Source organism: Acinonyx jubatus, chromosome B1 (genome assembly GCF_027475565.1).
Source record: "Acinonyx jubatus isolate Ajub_Pintada_27869175 chromosome B1, VMU_Ajub_asm_v1.0, whole genome shotgun sequence".
Lineage (NCBI taxonomy): Eukaryota > Metazoa > Chordata > Mammalia > Carnivora > Felidae > Acinonyx > Acinonyx jubatus.
Window position 1 is genome coordinate 108,832,829 of NC_069382.1, and position 21,416 is coordinate 108,854,244.

The 21,416-nt window shown below is 36.3% G+C and overlaps 1 protein-coding gene across 1 annotated transcript in view; it reads right to left on the reverse strand.

Annotated features, from left to right (window-relative positions):
* Positions 1-1,125: 1,125 nt before the first annotated feature.
* Positions 1,126-21,416, reverse strand: part of FAM241A (family with sequence similarity 241 member A) — a 42,476-nt gene continuing 22,185 nt past the window's right edge. Inside the window, exon 2 of the mRNA XM_027062658.1 lies at positions 1,126-6,233. Coding sequence (XP_026918459.1) covers positions 5,988-6,233 — 246 coding nt within the window. The 3' untranslated portion in view covers positions 1,126-5,987. The remainder of the gene's footprint in view (positions 6,234-21,416) is intronic.

Genomic DNA, 21,416 nt, shown 5'->3' on the forward strand with positions numbered 1-21,416 from the left:
TGATGCCAGAGCACTCCCTAATCAACTTCCTGCATGCTAATTTTTTCTGAGTCTGTTTCCCAGGGAACTGGACCTACAGCAAAATCAATTACAGCAGCCCTGCTTTTATCATTTATAGATATTGGCTATTCACGTGAGATTTCACTTAGGGCAAACCAGACTAAAAATCTTTGAAAGCCACTGATCTAATTACTATTTGAAGAAATGTTTCACCTTATATGAAAAATCACCTTCATAGTTTTGTGCAAGATCAATTTAAGTTAAGCCTTCCAAACCAACATCTAAGCAGTGTATTTTCCTTTTGTAATTATTTCTTCTTAGCCTTTGTATGTTGCATTTATATATACACCCATGTGCCTGTTAAGGTTGAAAATACATTAAATAATGAAATCATAAATATTTTTGATATTACATATGTAAAACTAAGAAACTCTGAAACAGAAGCAGTCATAGCAGAGAAGGGCATTCAGTAGATGGCATATGTACTCAAATATTGATAGAAGTTTTACATATCCCATCCCCTACCTTTGAAAAATAACTCAAGATTTTTGTCTCAAAAAACTATGGTATAAATAAGTATATTTTATATAGAATTTTCATTCTTCTGTTAAAAAAACATGAAAAAATATACCTCAATTAGCCTCTTATAATAAAGCAGTAAACCAATAAGAAAAAAGGACCACGGTCTTATGATAAAATTCATTGTATTCTGTGGTGATTGGAAAGCTATCAAGGAAATTTCCAACTAATTAAGTTGCTGAAAGGCTAAATGATACAACTTTAACTGCTGAAAAGATAACTCAAATTTAATAAGCATGTGTATGACTAAGTTCTGGATCTTAGCAGGCCCTTGCAGAGCTCATTCAGTAATTCTAACTTACACAATAGTCATGGCAACAAAGGAGAAGTACAGCTTGGATGCGGAAGTTTATCTTAATCTAGGTTTTCCTACTACTCTGTTGCCTGGGAAGCCATACATGTTTCAGGCCTTAGCTTTCTGCTGCAGCATTAGAGATGATTCACTCATAGGTATGTTGTTGCTTTGGCAATTTCCAAACTTGATGTGGCAGCAATTAACTGGTAAAGAGAACATGACAGAGGGAGTCAGAAGAGAGTCTCAGAATGTAAGGTTGTGAAAGAGTATTATTTATTGGAAAAAATAACAAACTACTTTATATACATGTTATTTAACATTTATGATCTGGGTGACTAGAACATTCTAGTAGTGAATTTATTCTGTAGCCTAAAATACCCAAGCTTAGATACTTGAGAATTCCTCCTCACAACTTCTGTGTTTTTTTTTTTTAATTAAAATTTAGTAGATAAAAGTCTATTGAAAAATACTGGAACATATGAAATTTAGGTAGCATCAGTGACCATATGCATTCGAAAGTATCCTTTCTGGAGAAATAGTGATTTTACCAAGTACAACACTGAAAATTGACACACTTTCCTAAAAATATGCAAGTGAATAGTAGTAATACTGTATATGCAAATAACAGCTATATTCTTCCATTAAAAGTGAACAAACTTTATAAATGATAACATATACATCAATTCACTTTCTTTATGCACAATAAGCATACTTTTGGAGTTAAAGAACTCTAAAGTACAATCAATGCTAAATCTTTGTTAATGCACTATAGGGAGTACACGAATAAATGAAGGTGGTTTATTAATCTGCTAAATATTTTGAGTATGTATTATGTGCCAGGCATTGTGTTTGACAATGCAATTTATGAACCAGTTAGACATGTTCTCTACCCTTGCGAAGTCTGTTGTCTAAAGGAAGAAGCTGACAAATAAGCTATTATAATAGCTATATTATAGTTATAATATAGCATGACAAGTGCTGATAAGGGAAGCACAGGGTTCTCAGAAAGCACATGAAATATCAAAACTGGATTTAAGAGTCAGACAAATTTTCCTGGGGGACATTGTGTCTAAAGGTCTTAAAGCTGTGGATGTGTTGGTCAGTTTGGTGGGGAGGGATTAAATAAAGAAGCTAAAGCATGTACAGAGTTCTGGAAGTGAGTAAGCACTTCTCTCATAAGGAACAGAAAAACTAATTCCTAAAGCTAAGTCTTAGAAAGGGATGGTAGTAGTATAGAGAGATGAAGTATACAAGAACCAGTTCTTGAGGAGCCTTATAAAACAGATTAAGCACTTTATCATAATGGCGACAGGAAGCCATTGAAAAGATTTAGGCCAAAGATATCAGAGTTATGGTTTAGAAAGATTATTCTGACTGTGGAGTGGAAAACGAAGGCAGGGGAGACCACCTAGGATTCTGAGATAGCAATCTAGGGAGATGAAGGTGGTATGAACCAAGTTAGTGATACTGGGAATCAAGAGAAGTGTAAAGATTAAAGACATTGTTTTAGGAAATAAAATAGACAGGACTTGGTGACTGGTTATATGTGGGCAGTTTCTGAGACAACTATCACTTGCTGAGATTGGAAACACAGAAAGATAAAAAGGTTTGGGAAAAGGATCCTGAGTTCCTTTTTATTTTTTTTGTTTTTTTGGATACAGTGAATCAGAGGTACTAAGGGATAAATAAGTACAAATGTTGGGCAAGCAATTGAATGTATGGATTTTATATTCGTACAGTGTTCTGAACTGGAGATACAGAATGGAGAGCTGTTAGTATGAAATGGTAACTGATGCCATGGGAGTGGTGACATTGTTCAAGGCAATGCGTAAGGTGATGAGAAAACAGGCTGTGTTCTCCTTATATTCTCCTTGGCCAAGTCTAGTACTACAAGTATTAACAGGTATGAAAGTCTTCTATTGTTTGTCTTCTTTTACCTTGTGAAGACATGGGTTGACAATAAAAACATTTGTGACCTAAAATCAGTCACATTTTGTAAACATGTGTAAAATAACTGTTAAATATAATCTACAAACCAAATAACCTTTGCTCAGTATCTAGCTTTGACTATTTTGAACTTTCTACTTTGCAATGAATCTTTCCTTATGCTGTAATTTTCCTTCCATCAGTTCTATAACTGTTTATTTCCTGATCATTTGGATAGCCTTTAACGTTATGTGCAGCTCAGCGACAGCCCAGAGGGATTTTCTCTGATCAAAACACATAGAGATGTGTTGGTCAGAAGACAACCGTAATTCATAATTCCCACATGGAAAAGATCCAAATACAGTTTTACATTGGTTGATGGGGATTTGCCTCAACATGCTTCCTTTTATATCCATAGAAGTCAAAACGGGGATGTGACCTCTAGAGTGGCTAATAGGTGCCATGCTGATATATGTTTAATAACTGGCTTGCCAGGAAAAAAAACAGAGCCCTGATTTGTTGTGTTTGCCAGTTTTTATAGTGTAAATGTGAATACTCCCTTCACAGACAATTTCAAGCTACCAACTGATGTTACTGAAGGCAAACTAGGGGGATGTACACAACTGTCCCTTGCAAGTCAGTGCAAACTGGCTTCAGCACACTACTGGACCAAGTGTGATTGGCTGGTGGCCAGGAGCGGGAAACTACCTTGTGGATCACAGCTTAAGATATAAGGGAACTGAATTCTACAAAATACTGAGTTTCTACTTGCGGGAAAATTGACCTATTCATGTGTAGTCAGTTTATTTGTAGATCTTGACCTTTCCCTTTGAATTGAGAACTGTGGTATGAATTACATACACATGAATAATCTAATAACCTTAGCATTGTAACTTCTGTGTCTTTATTCATAAGGAGTAACAGTTTCTAAAATTGGCTTGTATCTGAGATTGAAATGATTGAGAGTCATTTTTCATCTAATTCCTTATACCATGAACCAAAGAAGTGACCAATTTCTTTTCATTTCAGGGTATAAGTATTAACTACATTCTATTATATTTCATAAAAGAAAATATATTATTTCCATCAAATAAGCAGAGTCTGTTTTTTCCCTAACAAAGCAAACAATATGATGGTATACTGCTCTAACCAATACAAAAATGCAGGAAGAGTAGCAAAATATCTCATTTGTTTATGTAATTTAACATGTACTCTATTAACAGCAGTGTATAGATACATAGTATTGGCAGTACACTAAATAATCTATTTAAACTTACTTTTAAAATATTTTCAATATTAGCACTGGTGGAACCAGAGCTATTATTATGCATACTGTATCTTTTTTTATATTCCAAAGGAAAATTAAAATTCTTGGTAGCATTAGAAAAGAATGCACTTTTTAATATTTAATTCAGATATACAAAATCTCATGATGTCTCTTAATAACCTCACAATTCTACTGTACACAAATGAAGACACCTTTTCAAATAACTTGCACTTAGGCTAAATTCATAAAGGTTACTATAAAAATATTTCAAACCCAACAAAAACACAATGATATAATACAAAGTCTTCCTTTTTTGTCAAACTTTAAAGGTCCGTATTTATACAAATACACAATATTTTTTTAGTGGCCTCTGATTGATATTTGTGTTCAGGATTATCTGATTTTAGAATCTAACTTGAACATTTTTTTAAATCAGTTTTCTGCTTCAGCGTAGAAGATGCTGAGAACTTATAGAATAAATTTTTAAAACAGGATTGGGTAAAAACTTTACAAAGTGGAATATTAAACACTTTATACTCTTTAGTTACTGCCTTGTCAAAGACAAAAATATCCCATTGTCCCATTTTCCCCTTACTTAATTTGAGTTTTTAGATAACTATCTTTAGTACCCCTCCTTCATGTATATAGAACGTCTTTGAGACAAAAGTGTACAGGTTTTAGGTTCTTTAACAAAATCCAAAATATCACTAAGCCACTTTCTATTTTTAAAGTGTATTTAAAGAAATGCTTATTTCAATATAAAATCCCAAAGCACTGAATTAAGACACACTAATAACATGACTGGCCAGTTACTGACTTGGCTTTAGTCTTAGAGGAATATTATTACAATTGGCTATTAAATTCCAAATTTAAGCATTTGGTTTGATACTGTAATACTGAACCTTTCCAATACAAATATCACAGAAAATGAACTGATTTTTTTTGTTTTCTTAAAGGCATAGTAAAAAATTTCAGCCATAATATAAATCAATTTTGGGGGAAAAATCCATGCCAAAATAGGAAATAGATTTTTTAAATCTTAGAATAATTGTTATAAAAGAACTACAAAATGTAAATTTCTGGAAAAAAATACATGGAAAATGTCTCTCTAGGAAAAAAATATGCAACTTGTTAGATACAAGAAAATACAGCATTACCACGGGGTACAGCCAGCAACAGACATGTCTTATGAGAGTTAAAAAATTCACAGAAGGTAATTAGCACCAAAAGTGTCTAAAACTTCAAATGATATACTGAAGTGATTCCAGACCCAAGTGTGACATTATAAAAAAGTTACATTGGACTTGGGAAGTTTCACCAGCCATAATAAATATATTCTTTTCAATCTTTAGAAAATGTGCTAGCTTAACTGATTTTTATCACAATTTTAAGGTAGTGTATATGTAATTACCATTTATATTGATTTGATCTGAGCAGGAACCATAGATATCCAAATTATTTCCCAAATAACATGGGGTTATTTGGTGGGTATGGGTGGGGAAAATCTACCATTAAAACATTTTAAATATCCTTGTTTCATCCTGTTTATTCTAAAAGGTTTTGTTGGAATTCTTTACAACACCTCTATTGCCCGATTTGAATCCCATATCCAGTTATTTTTCCTGCCCACTTTTTGGTGGTGTTAAGACTTGGCATGGGAATAGGGAGGGGTATTTAAAAGTGGGCACAGATCACAGTAGTAAAACAAGACTTTTGAATAAGCTACAAAATGTATGTTCAACCCTGTTATAATTAAGAGTTGAGTTTAATTTAAACAACATCCACTTACAAATTTAATTACAAAACAGCACATAATTTGAAACAAGGCAAATTTTTCGGCTTTCATGTAGTGAAATATAGAACTTCACCAATTACATATCTGGCTACCAAATGTCAAACAATGGCTTATTTATCCATATTTTACTGTTGCACATAAATAATGACAAGGCAAAGAACAGCAACTAGTCCAAGGGCCTGTAGACCAAGGAACCACAGCATAACCCAAAAGAAAATAACTATTACTGGTTCCACAATTCGTTCTCCAAAATACATCCTTGTGAAGCCCATGTTGATGAGGTTTTTGTTCAGTTCACCAAAAAGTGTTCCCATCTTTTTGTAGTCATCTCCAATAGGCTCGCCAGTGTGGTTTTGTGATTCTTCAATATCCTTTAAAACAAAAACAAAAAACCACAAAACATAAAATCAGAAATAGATGAGGTTCCTTTTAAAAAAAATTTTTTTTTTTTAGAGATAGAGTGTAAGTGAGTGGGGGAGAGGGGCAGAGAAAGAGAGAGAATCTTAAGCAGGTTCCATGCTCAGCACAGATGCTGATGTGGGGCTTGATCCCATGACCCTGGGATCCATGACCTGAGCCAAAATCAAGAATCAGATGCTCAATTGACTGAGACACCCAGGCTCCCCCATGGGAAGGTCCTTAAGAATAATGAAGGTCCTTAAGAATAGTGACTCCCAATAATAATCATTCTCCCAAAGTACTGGGCATACTTCTGATAATCACTCAATAAATATTTGGGAGTCTTCCTTTTCATTGACATATAAAACAACTATGAGTGTGCCCACTCTCAAGAATATGTAAAGCACTAATTTATTGATTTCTGTAGAATTAACATTGGACCCTCAACTACCAGAACACTGATTTATAAGATTAAGGAGGGAGCTGATTCATTTCCCTTCATTTTCTAGTTTCCTGGGATTATAAAAGGTCCCTAAATGAGGAATCATGTTTGTACTGCTTTTATCATTTACCATGATTTCAAAATCACCTTTCTACCAATCTCCTGTTTTGAGGCAGGGCCTCAGTTTGCTCTGTCTTGTGTAAGTAAGCTGTTTAGTCCATTCCCTTGACACTAAGACTTTAAGGAACCTAGACTCAGCTGACTTGAGCAAGTCTTATTGCTACCATTGAGCAATCCTCAGCCATTACTGCTGTGATCTTTCATTCTTAGCCCTAGCTAAGGAGACCTCAGTGTAGGGCCTTGCATACTCTCTTGTCCAAATTCTATGAACATCCTAAGTGCCTCTTATTAATCCCATCAGAAGAGACAAAGTTTTCAAATTGGAATACATTTGTACAAGAAGTCCGAAAGTCCACCTGGAAGCCAACTCCCAAGAAAATGTCACTGATGTGCTGTGACTAGGTGAATTTTATGTTTCTCAGCTTCTCCTATTGTTTTGTGTTCCATAAATAATACACTATATTATAAAAGAAAAAAAAAGTCTCGCTCTTGCCTGAGATCAAGCCCTTCTTTTCTTTAGGACAGAACTTGAAGACTACTTGATTTAGTGTATAATTTTTCTGGTCCCCCACTTCTCTCTACTCCTCTAGTGTCTTGCATTGTTGATAGCATTTCTGGCCTCTTTTTCACTTTCTATTAAAGTTTTTTGTTTTCTTTTTTACTTTTTCCAATTTCTTTTAATCTGTGCACTCGTTGTACTTTGGGGTTTTCTGTGGTTACTGAAGATTTTTAACACTTTTTTTTTTCAGTATTTTTGTGGTTGTAGTACAAAGAAATTACCCTAATCTGGTATGGTTCTTTCTGAAGATTTACTTTAAATTTTTCTACAGACTGCTTGTGGGTTTTTCGGGGAAGAAGTAGGTGTTGCAAGACTTAAATCAAAATAAGGAATTAGTTAACTCCTAGAGGCCAGATGGGGAGGCAGCAGTGGGTCACATCAGCTCAGATCCTGAGAATACCTGTTGGGATTGAGACAGGAAGTGAAAGATCCAGTAAGGACTGGGTTGGGTGAGATGTGGCTGCTGCAGCCTGCTTCTGATTTTAATATGAAAAACTTCAAGCACACACAAAATTAGAGAAAAATGGTACTCTGATCTGCTATACACCTAGAGCCAGATTCAATAATTAGTAAAATTTGCCACTTTACTGCAGCACTTCTTAATCTGGGCAATCTAAAGGAGAGAAAAAAATAAAAATTAGAAGAATGCTTAAAGTGGCATATCTTCACAAATGAAGTTCTGTGGAAACATCCAAGATATTCAGCAATGAATTAGATGGGTTTCAAACAATCCTAAAGGAAAAACATTTAAGAATGTGGAAAATAGGCAGCATATTTTATTTATTTGTTTTTTTGAGAGAGTATGCATGCAGTCTCACGGGAAAGACAGAGGGAGAGGGAGAGAGAGAATCTTAAGTGGGCCGACACCCAGTGGAGCCCGACCCAGGCCCGATCTTATGACCAACCGACCGACTGCAAGATCCTGAACTGAAATCAAGAGTCAGAGGCTTAACTGACTTAGCCACCCAGACACCCAGCATTTTTATTTTTATTTTTAAAATGCTTATTTATTTTTGAGAGAGAGAGAGAGACAGAGAGAGAGACAGAGACAGAATGTGAGTGGGTCAGGGGCAGAGAGAGAGGGAGATGCAGAATTAGAAGCAGGTTCCAGGCTGAGCTGTCAGCACAGAGCCCGACGCGGGGCTTGAACTCACCAGCTGTGAGTTCAAACAGGCTATGCTTTTTTTTTTTTTAATGTTTATTTATTTTTTGAGAGAGAGATAGAGTGTGAGCCGGGGAGGGGCAGAGAGAGAGGGAGACACAGAATCTGAAGCAGGCTCCAGGCTCTGTCAGTACAGAGCCCGATGTGGGGCTTGAATCCATGAACTATGAGATCATGACCTGAGCCGAAGTCAGACGCTTCATCAACTGAGCTACCTAGGCGCCCCTAAAGAGGCTGTGTTTTTGCCTGCCACGTATTTGTACTTGCTGTTTTCTCTGCCTACCACACTCTTCTCTCCCTTCTTTGCTCAGTTAATGCCTGCTCTTCATTTAATCTCAGCTTAAGCTTCAACTCAGTCTCATAGCACTATATAATGTTCCTTCAATGTATTCTGAATCAGTGTAAATGTGTGTGTGTGATTATTTGATGAATGTCTCTATCACTGTGCATGAGGATAGGGACAATATCTGTTTTTTGCTGGCCATTGATAGATATCCTCTAATATTAGTATACAGCAGGGGCTGTCTTGGGAATAGCAGCACATAGAAGGAGCTCAATACATATTTGTTGAATAAATGGAGAAAATTGATCATGTGTCTGGCAAGCATTAGAGCAATATCTTGGTAGATTTTCTACCTTTCTCACTTCTTGACAAATAAAAGATGATCTTTATTTTCCAAATTATTTTTATTATATTAATTTCAAAGCAATGTATAGATTTTAATGGGGTTAGTATTTCTGTTTTGAATATTATTAAGCATCCTCTTTCTTCTTTCTTCTTCGAGCCTTATTCCAGGGGCGCCTGGGTGGCACAGTCGGTTAAGCGTCCGACTTCAGCTCAGGTCACGATCTCGCGGTCCGTGAGTTCGAGCCCTGCGTGGGGCTCTGGGCTGATGGCTCAGAGCCTGGAGCCCGTTTCCAATTCTGTGTCTCCCTCTCTCTCTGCTCCTCCCCCGTTCATGCTCTGTCTCTCTCTGTCCCAAAAATAAATAAACGTTGAAATAAAATTAAAAAAAAAAAACAAAAAAACCTTATTCCAGCCCGTATTCCTCAGGTGAGGCATACCCCACCTACAGCTCCAGCGATAAGTCGTCTAAGAGTAATAAACTTCCCTCTACCATAAGCTGGCTTTGGAAAGTGCATGTGATCCACTTTGGAACATGACTTTTGTAGGTATTCTTGGAAATATCTCCTTAGCTCTCCTGACACAAATTTGGAAAATGATTCTATTTTCTATTTGTTCACATATAATCCTTAAATAAAGACAATTTATTGTGTTTGTATTAGTTTTCTATTGCTGCTATAAGAAATTACTGTAGGGGCGCTTGGTTGGCTCAGTCGGCTAAGTGACAGCTCAGGTCATGATCTCATGGTTCATGGATTCTAGCCCCACATCGGGCTCTGTGCTGAACACTTGCTTGGAGCTTGGAGCCTGCCCAGATTCAGATTCTGTGCCTCCTGCTCTATCTGCCCCTCCCCTGCTTGTGCTCTGTCTCACAGAAAATAAACAAAAAATAAAAAAATAAATATAAAAGAAATATATATGAAATAAATAAATAAATAATCAATAAATAAGTATATATAAAGAAATACATATATATAAAAGGAATTGCTATAAACTTAGTGGCTTAAAACAACAAAAATTTATCAACTCATAGTTCTGTAGTTTAATCTCAGCAGGACTGCATTTCTTTCTAGAGGTTCTAGGAGAGAATCTAGTTGCCTACCTTTACCAGCTCCTAAAGGCTATCCATATTCCTTGGCTTCGACCCCCTTCCTGCATCTTCAAAACCAGCAATGTTGCAGTTTTTCTGACCATTCTTCTGTAGTTAACTTTTCTCTCTGATCTCAGTAGGGAAAGGTTCTCTGCTTTTAAGGACCCATGTGATTAGATCGAGCCCAATGGGACAATCCAGAATAATCTCCCCATCTAAGGTCCTTAAATTTAATCACACCTGCAAAATCTCTTTTGCCATGTGAGTTATCATATTCACAAATTCTAAGGATTAAGATATGGACATCTTTGGGGAGGCATTATTCTGCCTACCACAATATTTTATTATAAAATTATTTCTTTGTATATCTATTTCCTGTCACTAGCTTTGATAGGAAGGGAAAGGCCATGTCTTATAAATTTTTACATTAGTATTTAGTATATTGTATTGTGACTGGCCTATTAATAAAAAATATTTGTTGAATTAACCACAGAAATATTTTATAATAACAAAATATTAGGAAATACCCACACAAAATAAACAAAACTTACATGTAACATCAAATATTTTATTCCTCCATGAGTACAGTTGTGAATTTGTTCAAATATTTATAAATAAATTCTAGACTAGATTACAAGATATAGTAGCTGCTAGCCAAACCATTGTATTTTAATAGTAGAGAGTAATATAAACAGATGAGTTCTTGAGTCCTTGACTCCCTCTCACATGCTTATAATTTTCAGAGTAATAGTAGTAGTGGCAGTATTATTAATGGTATAGAAAAGCTCACACTAAGTGCCTACTATGTGCCAGGCACTGTGCTTTACAAGCATTATCTTGTTTGATCTTTCTACAAACTGTGGAGGCGTTATTATTTTCCCTCTTTTGCAGATAAGGAAACTAAATTTCACAGGTATTAAATGTCTGGTTATTGACTTATTCTTAGTGAATGAAGGAGCTGTGATATGAATCCAGACACTCTTACTCCATTAAGAGTAATTAATTATTAACTATACTATACTCCCTCACCATGAATCCCTATACTACACTCCTTCTAGTTATTATTATATTATTGATAGCTAGCATCTGTCTAATGCTGCTTATTTGGCAGAGAAATTTTACATATTTGAAGTCTGAAAAAAGAAAAACCATGTAACACGTTTTCATTTTTCACAGAATGAGTACATTTAACAAACTGAAAGGAACACCAGCATCTCTTTTTGCTTTACATCTTTTCTAACAGTTTACAGTGAGTTTACCAAGCAAAAAAATTACTCAAATTTTTATTTTTATCTTACATAAAAATTTAAACAAGACAAAGCTATTTGCAACAGCTAAGTGGATTTTTCATGGCTTTTTCAGTATTGACTAGAATTCAGACTCAAATGTGGAAACAAATCTCTAGGCCTCAGCACGATCTTCTCGGAAACCTCCATGCTGTGAGAGCCAAGTGGAGGAAGAAGCGAATGCACAGGCTGAAGCGTAAAAGGAGAAAGATGAGGCAGAGGTCCAAGTAAACCACTATCCTGTGGTCCCACGGAGTCACAGGAGCAGAAATAAGGAAAGCTAGAGGCCAGAGACCTTGGAACCAATTGTTGGACTACATGCCTACTTTCTAGAGCTTGATTCAATGGATCTAGACCATGCATGCCATTGATTGTAATGACCACCTTAGACCTGCCTCGCTCATATCAAAACAGTCTGTTTTTGTTCTTTGCCCGGGACCTGTCTGTGACTTTCGGGACTAATTCTGTTTTCATTTGTGGCTGAATGTAACACATGTACAATAAATCATCTCTTCTGCTGTCTTGGCTAAAGAAAACAAGCAAAAAAAAAAAAAAAAAAAAAAAATGTGGAAAAAGAGTCCAAGCAAGAATGCAGAGATATATTTGGCAGAATTGCAATAAGGCAACAACAGCAACAACAAAACCCAAAAATCAACCAAACAAAACACTCCATACATAAAATGGTACACCAGTGCAGAAATTCAGGTGGTGCTTTTCCCTCTCTTCTAACATTAGTCACTTTGTGTATTTGGCAAATTTTTTTCTTTGTATATGAGGTCCTGATGAAAGATATGGCAAAAGCACAGTTTCCTTCATGATTGTACAATAGTACTATGATATCCATGCACACTGAAGTGTTTTTTTTTTACCAAAATAGTCATTATTTTTTATGATTTAAGATTTACATTAAAATAAAAAGGTTGGGGCGCCTCAGTGGCGTACCTGGTTAAGTGTCCAACTCTTGATCTTGGCTCAGGTACGGTTCGTGGCTTTGAGCCCCACAACAGGCTCTGTGCTGACGGTGCTCAGCCTGCTTGGGATTCTGTCTCTCCTTCTCTCTATCCCTCCCCGCTTTTTTGAGTGCGCATGTGCTCTCTCTCTCAAAAATAAATAAACTTAAAAAAAATAATGAGGTGATAAAATTGTTTCAAGACCTTCTTAAAAGATACACAAAATTAATGATGGGAAATTAAAGGTGAACCTTTACATAATCATAGGATATTTTTAAGTTAATTTATTTATTTTGAGAGGGAGAGAGGAAGCATGAGCTGGGAGGGGCAGAGAGAGAGGAAGAAAGAATTCCAAGCAGGCCCTGCCCTGGCAGTGCGGAGCCCCACACAGGGCTCAAACCCATGAACTGTAAGTTCATAACTTGAGCTGAAAGCAAGAGTCGGTCACTCAACCAATTGAGCCACCTAGGTGCCCCAAATCATGGGAGTTTTAAGAGGTGAGTATCCTTAAAGATAAATAAATCGAAATCCCCTACTTTAGAAAGAAGGAATATGAGGTTAAGTCATCAGGCTACTAACAATAATACAGGCTTTGGAAGCAAATAGAACAGACTCATATGTTGCTCTGCACACATTCAAGGCAAATTATTTAATCACTGACCCTCAGTTTCCCCATGTATAAAAGGAACATAATACTTACCTTATAGAATCGGTAATAAAATGAAGAAATGGATAAAAAGCTTTTAGAATACACACACTAATCATTCAATATGCGGTAAATATTATTATTATTATTATATTTTTGGTAGATTTATATTTTATGATGTTTACCTCTCTTTCTATTGTACCATGTTGCTGGAGATAATTAACAGCTTAGTGATCATCTTTCTCATGATAATTAAATTCAGTTGTATTTTTCTTCAAATGTTTTGACAATTTAATTATATAGAAGTTGAGGTGGGATGTTTTCTATGGACATCCTTACCTACGGAACAATCTGTGCATATTAGTATGGCAGGACCTCGGTTTATTCACTTTAAGAAGCACACGGGCTACATTCTATAAACAGGCTTTTGCTGAGTGGGTGACAATTTAAAATTCACTTTCAACTCTTTTCCTGTTTGAAGTATTACATTTGTATTACTGCACAGGATTACATGTGCAGGATTGGAAATCTGCTATTTTGCCTGTTTGGTATTTATTACATCTTTTTTCTGGTAGCAGTTACCTTGACTTAACTATGGAAAAACCATCCCCAATCTACTCTTAGTCCCTGTGTTTGGTTGAAGATGTCCCCATTCCCCAGGTCTAGGCAGGCCAATCAGAATATTCCATTTCCTTGGACATATGATAAACATGTAATCAATGATAGGCCAATGGAACAACTCTAAGACTTTTGCTGCAACTATTTTTTTAATGTTTATTTATTTTTGACACACACACACAGAGTGCATGAGCAGAGGAGGGGAGAGAGAGAGAGAGCGGGAGACACAGAATCCGAAGCAGGCTCCAGGCTCTGAGCTGTCAGCACAGAGCCTGACGTGGGGCTCGAACTCACGAGCTGTGAGATCATGACCTGAGCTGAAGTAGGATAATCAAGCAACTGAGCCACCCAGGCACCCCATTGCTGCAACTATTAAAAAAGAGACACTTTTTCTTTCACCGCTATTGGTTAGCTGATAAGATATAGGGCATCTTATTCTCATGAGGGGAAAACTTGCTATAAATGAAGCCAATATAAAGCCAGGAAATGATATTGTCAATATAGTGTCAATACTTGAATACAGCTGGTGCATCTACCTTTGGTCTTTTTAATTACATGAGCCAATAAATTCCTATTTTGCAAAATCCAGTAGAAGTTGAAATTTTTTCACTTGGAATCAAGAATTTTGAACATAGATGATGATGATAATGATGATGACCATGATAAAAATAATAGACACTATTAATTGAATGTGTACTATATGCTAAATTTTGTGTTAAGCACTTTACATTCATTATGGCATTTAATATCCATTTTTTTACAGTAAGTATTGACAGTTACTTCTAAAGCTTGTATTCTTTTTTATAGTACTCAGCCATTTCCTCATTAAACTTGGATTTACTGTTACTAGCAATAACTAACTTGACAAATGTATTAATAATGTTAAAAACAGCAATTAATGGTGGCTATCCAAGTAGAAACTTTTAGATATAACTTTCTAAGTGTTGTTTTTAAAAACTACCATAAGAACAAGTGGATAAATGGTTATTTACTGCATTCAGAGAACATAGTATAAAAACTAAAATGCTGATTTCTCCTTGCTACTTTTGGTTGGCCTTCCCTAGCTGTCAAGAAGGATCAGTCTCAATAATGTAAACCCAAGGAAATCATACCTAGGCAGGTAAATTTACACATCTCAAGAGGCATACCAAGCAAGAGGAAAATAATTTTTAGATAGCACATACTGTTATGTGAATTGAGGTTTATTGAATGGATGAAATAACTAGTGAATGAATGAATACAACTCCTAAATCTTCTTGCTGCAACTTCTTCCCCTTTCAACTTGTTTATTCAACTACCCCCAATGACTCTTTCCAACTACACTGGGCTTGTAGTCCACTGATGTACAAATTCTCTCAATCCACTAGCTAGGCCTGTTCCTTTCTTCTCTATCCTCATTCAGCTTGAGTGCTATGGCCCAGAATTTCAATAACATTTTAAACTTCTTGTCTCATTGGGCAAAACCTTAATTTTAGAGGAGCTTAACTATTTTCTCTGCCTGTACCTGAGGATGCTAGAGAAAGTCATACTATTGGGTATACTGGTACCACTAGTTTATGACCATTAGCCCCTAATAAGATCTTAAAATACCCTGAACTCCTACTTCATTTCTCTGCTCAGCTCATTTTTTTCTGCTCTCCCCATAGACTATTTCAAACCTCCTCTTTCTTTCAAATATCCTGCTCCTCTCTTTTTCTATTCCCCTCCTCTAGCATTTTATCTGACTACCTACTTCTCAGGGAAAAGAGAAGTAGTCAGAAAAGAGCTTCCTTAACTTTGTGATACTAAATGTAACAGCCACTTCAGTTTATGTCCCTCTTTCTCCATTCTCTTTTGTTACTCATAAAGAAATGAGGAAGTGTTCCTTTTTCTATGTCTAATTCCTCTTACCTATGTGTAGGATCTTTTCCTAGCCTAGATTATCCCTCTTCCATTATCCTTTGTCTCATATATATTCAATCTCTCCCTTTCAAGGGCTCCTCATTACTATTTGTACATGCTTAGATCTTAACCCCTTAATAAAAGACTCCCTCCATGCCACATCCCCTATTAGTTCTGCCTTGTCTCTTTCATAGCCCAACTATTTGAAACAATTCACTTGACTTATTCCCATTTTTTCATGGTTGTCAAGAACTATAAGAGACTGACATTTTATCCTGCCTACAGGTTAACACATTAGCCTATCACAGTTTCATGGATGCTGGTAGAAGACATAAGACTCTTAGGTTAGAGACAAGGACTTTATTTTTCAGGCCACTGGAAGCAGCATGAGTTTCATGTTGATGCTGGTTCCCCTTTCCTCCTAAGTCCCATAGGGTGATACAGAGGGGCACAGGTAGATGCTGCAGGCAATGGGTTTGTATCACAGCTGAGGAACTTTGAACTTTGAGAATTCTAATCTTTTATTTTGGGCTATAGGCAAACCTGTCTGACCTTTGTCCCAGAGGGAGATATTATCTTTATTATACTGGACAGCAAACAAATTTGCTTTCTGTTCTAGAAGGAGACAGTATCCTTATCTTCCAAGTCTATTTACTTAACAACAACTATCCTTGAAAAAACAATCCTAAACAAAAGCTCTTAGTACAAGAGACCCCTGGAGAATTACTCCATCCATTCACATCTCAACCTATTCCAATCTGGCTTCTGTCCCCATTACACCACCAAAACAGCTCTTGAAAAGGTTGCCAATAAACTCTTACCAATAAATTAGACATTTTTCAGCTCTCATTTATTCCACTCCTAAGTAGACTTCACAATGACCCTTTTTTCTCTTCTTTTCCATTTTAGGACATCACATTCTCCTGGTTCTACTTTAATCCCTCTGGCTATACCTTCTCAGTCTCCTTTGTAAGTTCACCATCCTCAACACAGCTATTGGTCCTCAACCTCTGGTCCTAAGCCCTCATCTTTCTTCATTGCACATTTTATTTCCCAAGTAAGCTCACCCAAATCTTACAGTTATATTTACTACCAATAAGTCAATTATTTAGCACATTACAGCCATATATTCAACTACCTTCTTGAATTTACACTTGAATACCTTGAATATATTTCAACACTCAACACATACAAGGCCAAACCCATGATTTTCCTCCTCAAAAGCGGTCTTCATTCATTGAACAGATAGACTGTCAGGAATGAAATCCATCCTTAATTTCTACAAGCCAGAAACCTAGGAATGATCTGCAAAAATTCTTTCCTCATTTCCTACATCCAATTCATCAGTTTGTCCTGTTGATTTTTATGTCTAAATCCTAAATATCTCCCTAATCTACCTAATTCTTCCTACATGATTCTACTAGCTTTTCTCACTTAGCCTCATCTTATACTTTGTTCCCTCTTTCACTTTCTTTACTTTCCTCTCCCTGTCCTAATTTGAGTCTCTCATACTCCCTTGCTTTTCTTGACTGAAAGATTTTGAAAGTTATTTCCTCTGCCCAGTATGTTCTATCTTCTTCTTTTCATCTATTAATTCCTATTTTATTCTTCAGCTCTCAAGAAAGTCTGTTTGAGCCTCTCTGCTAGAAAAATCTCCTTATTAAATGTTCTTATCATACCACATAGCTATCCTTACATCAGATGAATTTTGTGTTTTGTTTGTGTGATAATCTAATTCATGTTTATCTTCCTCAATGGTGTGTAAGTAGCAGAACAGCAAAAATCATGTTTTTCCCTCTTAACTTTTATACTCTCAGTGCCTGCCATATTTTAGGCACTTCCACCTAGATTACAAGATTTTACGAGGTATAATATGTAACCACTGTACTAATTCATCCTACTTTCTAACTGTCCTCTAAAATAAGTTCTATTCTGGTCACAACCCTCTGTTATCTGCATCCTCCCCAGTCATATTTAAGCCTTAAGGCAATAAACATTGTATTAAACATCTGCTATGCTTGTTTCCTATGTATTTCTGTTTAAAATGAAAAATAACCCTATGAAGTAGGTGTATTATGATGTGTTTGAGACCACTCACTCAACTAGACATACATAATACATAGATAGTATATGGAAAAACCAAGATTAAATTTTGGACTGATTCCAGAACTATGGCACTATACCAGTTAGGTAACACTATCCCCATTTTAAAACTCAGTATGTAAAACATTTTCTATAGCTTAGCCGTAAGGTATGAGTTGAGCATTTATAAAGCCAAAACCCAAAATTTTTTAATAAGACAGAAAATTTGGGGACTAGAACAAAGATAGCATCTTAAATGGAGGAGACTTCCTTTCCATGAGCATTGATGTATGAATATTGAAAGTAGGGAAGATGTAACCAAACAAATAATAGTAAAGATCCCAATTACTGCATGCCAGGGAAATCAATATGCAAGGAATACTAATAAATAGTACCTTATTAATTAATTAAAACATTAAATCCCAGAATAGTGTTTTCCTTATTGCATTAACCATAGCACCTGGCAAGATTATGTACTGTAACGGTTCAAGAGGCTTATTTTAGCTTGTATGCTCCCTCCCTATAGCACACACACACACACACACACACACACACACATGAACATGCCTTAACTTTTATTATAAATCTTGCCCTTTGTCTTTGTAAGTGAACTTTTGTAAGCATGGAAAAGGGACCAGTTGCTAGTCATAAGCAATTGTGAGGACATGTCTAAAAAGAAGATAAAAGAACAAACATTTATATTTTTTCTAATATCTCTTGTTCTTTGGCTGGTATATAATCTGTCTTCTCAACCTCTTTCCCTTCTGGTTCTCTTCATTTCTTCCTGTGGATTTGAATTCCTATTTAGTGTCATTTCCTCACTCCAATACAAGACCTCACAACAATACAACTGCCTCTCGCACTGATATTGTCAAGTATACTACATTTCAGTATGTTTTAGGCTCAACAATACAATTATGTACATAGTGTTCTTTGCAATTCTTTTTAAATCAGTTGAGAAGATATATGCAATTATACTATCTTTTGGGATTATCTACATAATTACCTTTACGGGTGCTCTTTGTTTTTATGTGTGTGTGGATTCATAGTATTCTCTGGTTTACATGCTTTCATCCTCATAACTTCATCTGATAGTTCTTTTAAGACAGATCTTCTGGCAAAAAATTCTCAGTTTTTGTTTATTTGGGAATGTGTTTCACTTCATTTCTGAAAGATAGTTTTGCTGGATATAAGATTGTTCATTGACAGGTTTTTACTTTCTGCACTTTGAATGTGTTGCCCTATTGCCTTTTGTTCTCCAATATTTCTGATGAGAAGTCAACTATTAATCTTACTGGGGTTCCATTGTGATGAGTTATTTTCCCTTATTTCTTTCAAGATCTTCTTTTTCTTTTTGTCTTTCAACATTTCAATCATGATATGTCTGGATGTGGACTGCTTTGTGTTTATTCTACTTGGACTTTATTGAATTTCTTGGATGTGTAGCTTAATGTTTTTCATTAATTTGAGAAATTTGTGGCTATTGTATCTTAGAATATTTTTGCTAACTCTTTTGTTCTCCTCTCCTTGTTATTCCCATTACCTATATTATCTGGTGTGCTTAATCATGTCCTCCAATTCTCTTAAGCTCTGCTCATTTTTTTTTATTGTTTTTTCTTTCTGTTCTTCAGCTTGTATAATATCTATTGATCTATCTTCAAATTCACTGATTTTTATCTTCTTCCAGTTCAAATAATTTTCATTTGGTTTATTATATTTTTCAACTCCAGAATTTCCATTTAATTAAAAAAATTCTCTTAATATTCTCTATATGATGAGACACTGTCATTATACTTTCATTCTTTGGGCATGGTTTCCTTTGGTTCTTTGAATGTATTTATAATATTGCTTTGGAGTCTTTGTCTGCTAAATACATCATCCATTTTCTATTTCCTATTTTTCCCCTGTTTATGGGTCATACCTTTCTATTTATTTCCATGTCTCAACTACAACTATTTGTTGTAGCATCAGTATCACTATCAGTATCACTGCTGTTGTTTGCTTGATTGTTTATTTGCTTAGTGACTTGGCTGAACTAATTTTGCAAAGTCTTTTCCCCTGCAATGTGCAGCCTCCAATTTTCCTACTCATATTTTCCCACCATATTTTCTCACTCATTATTTAGGGGTTGCTCTTGGGTTAGCATAAGCGAATTATTGGTTAAAGTTGCACTTAAGCCTCCTTTGCCAGTTGATTTTTACTCTCTACTACTGGCTGTATCTGTAGCTTGGACATTGCTATTCTAGTTCAGGGATTTTACTTGTTTGCCCCACATTCAGGCAGGGCTAGTAGTTTGGAAGTTCCCACTCTGCTCCTACGATGGTACAGCCTTGGGCATCTGCACAGTTCTCCCGACTGCCAGGAATATCCATGATATCATAGGAGGCTTGCTTCCTAGGAGTTACCCCTGAGTCAGAGTAGCTTATTATTGTTCAATAAGTGTTTGATCACAGGTTGTGTTGAAGCCCCTTGTTCTTCTGAGGCTTTTGCCCTGTGTTGATGGGTCTGTGTGCAACTTGGGGAATGCTTTCAAGTCTACCCCACATCCTGCTCTGATTGCTCCTAAGTGGGTGTAGCCTTGCACATGCACACTACATTCCTGATCACACAGTTGATTATGATGCCAGGAGGGCTCTTCTTGGCTGACTCTTTCACTGGTTCTTTCTTTAAAACTTTTGGCTGCTCTGCTGTTTTGATGCTTTATGGGGCTACCAGCCTCCTCTTAATTTCTCTTCATCAAGATCTGTATTGTACACCATCATGCATGAATTCTACACTTCTTCTTACAAATAGTCAGTCCTCTCACTCAGATCTATGGAGCTCTTTACCCTTATGATCTGCCTTTACCCCCGGGTAGAACACCTGCACCAATGCACTAGAATTGGGGACACAGACCCTCTTTTCCCAATTACAACCCTTCTCTATAAGTTGGCATGGAAGTGGGGAGCAGCTCTGGTCATGGCTTGCCCTACTTTGTGTGGAACCTCTACCCCATGGTGAGTTAGGGCAGGGCGATTGGGCTGCAGTATTCTCAGCTTGCTCTGCTAGAGTAGGGGCTGGTTGGGGAAAAGGGGAGTGGTCTTCTCAGCCATGCCCATGTGGAACAGAATTCCTACAACATGGCGGTGGTGGGGGTGGGTGGATGGGGATGAGAAACACCAGAGGCCTACTCCTTCATGATCAAACTGCAGCTCTAGGCTAGGAGTTAGGGAGAGAGGAAACTTCATCTTCTTGTTGGCTTTTTGGCTACACATGCTTGGGTTGTAGTTTCTGTAACACAGCACTGTGAGGGGAAGGCAACGAGAGAGAGGTAATGGATTGGGTTGTGGCTCAAATGCCACAAAAACTCACTGTTCTGAGATTTAGTAGATTTTCCCTAATGAATGTTTCTTGGTTTGCTGTATGCACTTAGAATAACTCCCAAGGACTGAATGATTGCTGTTTTTAAGTAATTTTCACTCGTTAAATTGTTGTTTTGCTGGCAGAAAAGCCCCCTGAGTTCCTTACTTCATTGTTTTGGAAGTTCTGCCTTGGTTGTTTCTGGACATTAATTATTTTTGATGATGAAATGAGGTACAATTCCTGTAACAGTGAATTGGATGATCCTGAATGGTGGATAGCTATTTTTTTTTAATCAGTCCTGGGACCTTAAGCCTTTGAAGAGTGTTTATTATTTTTCATATGTCCTGTCATG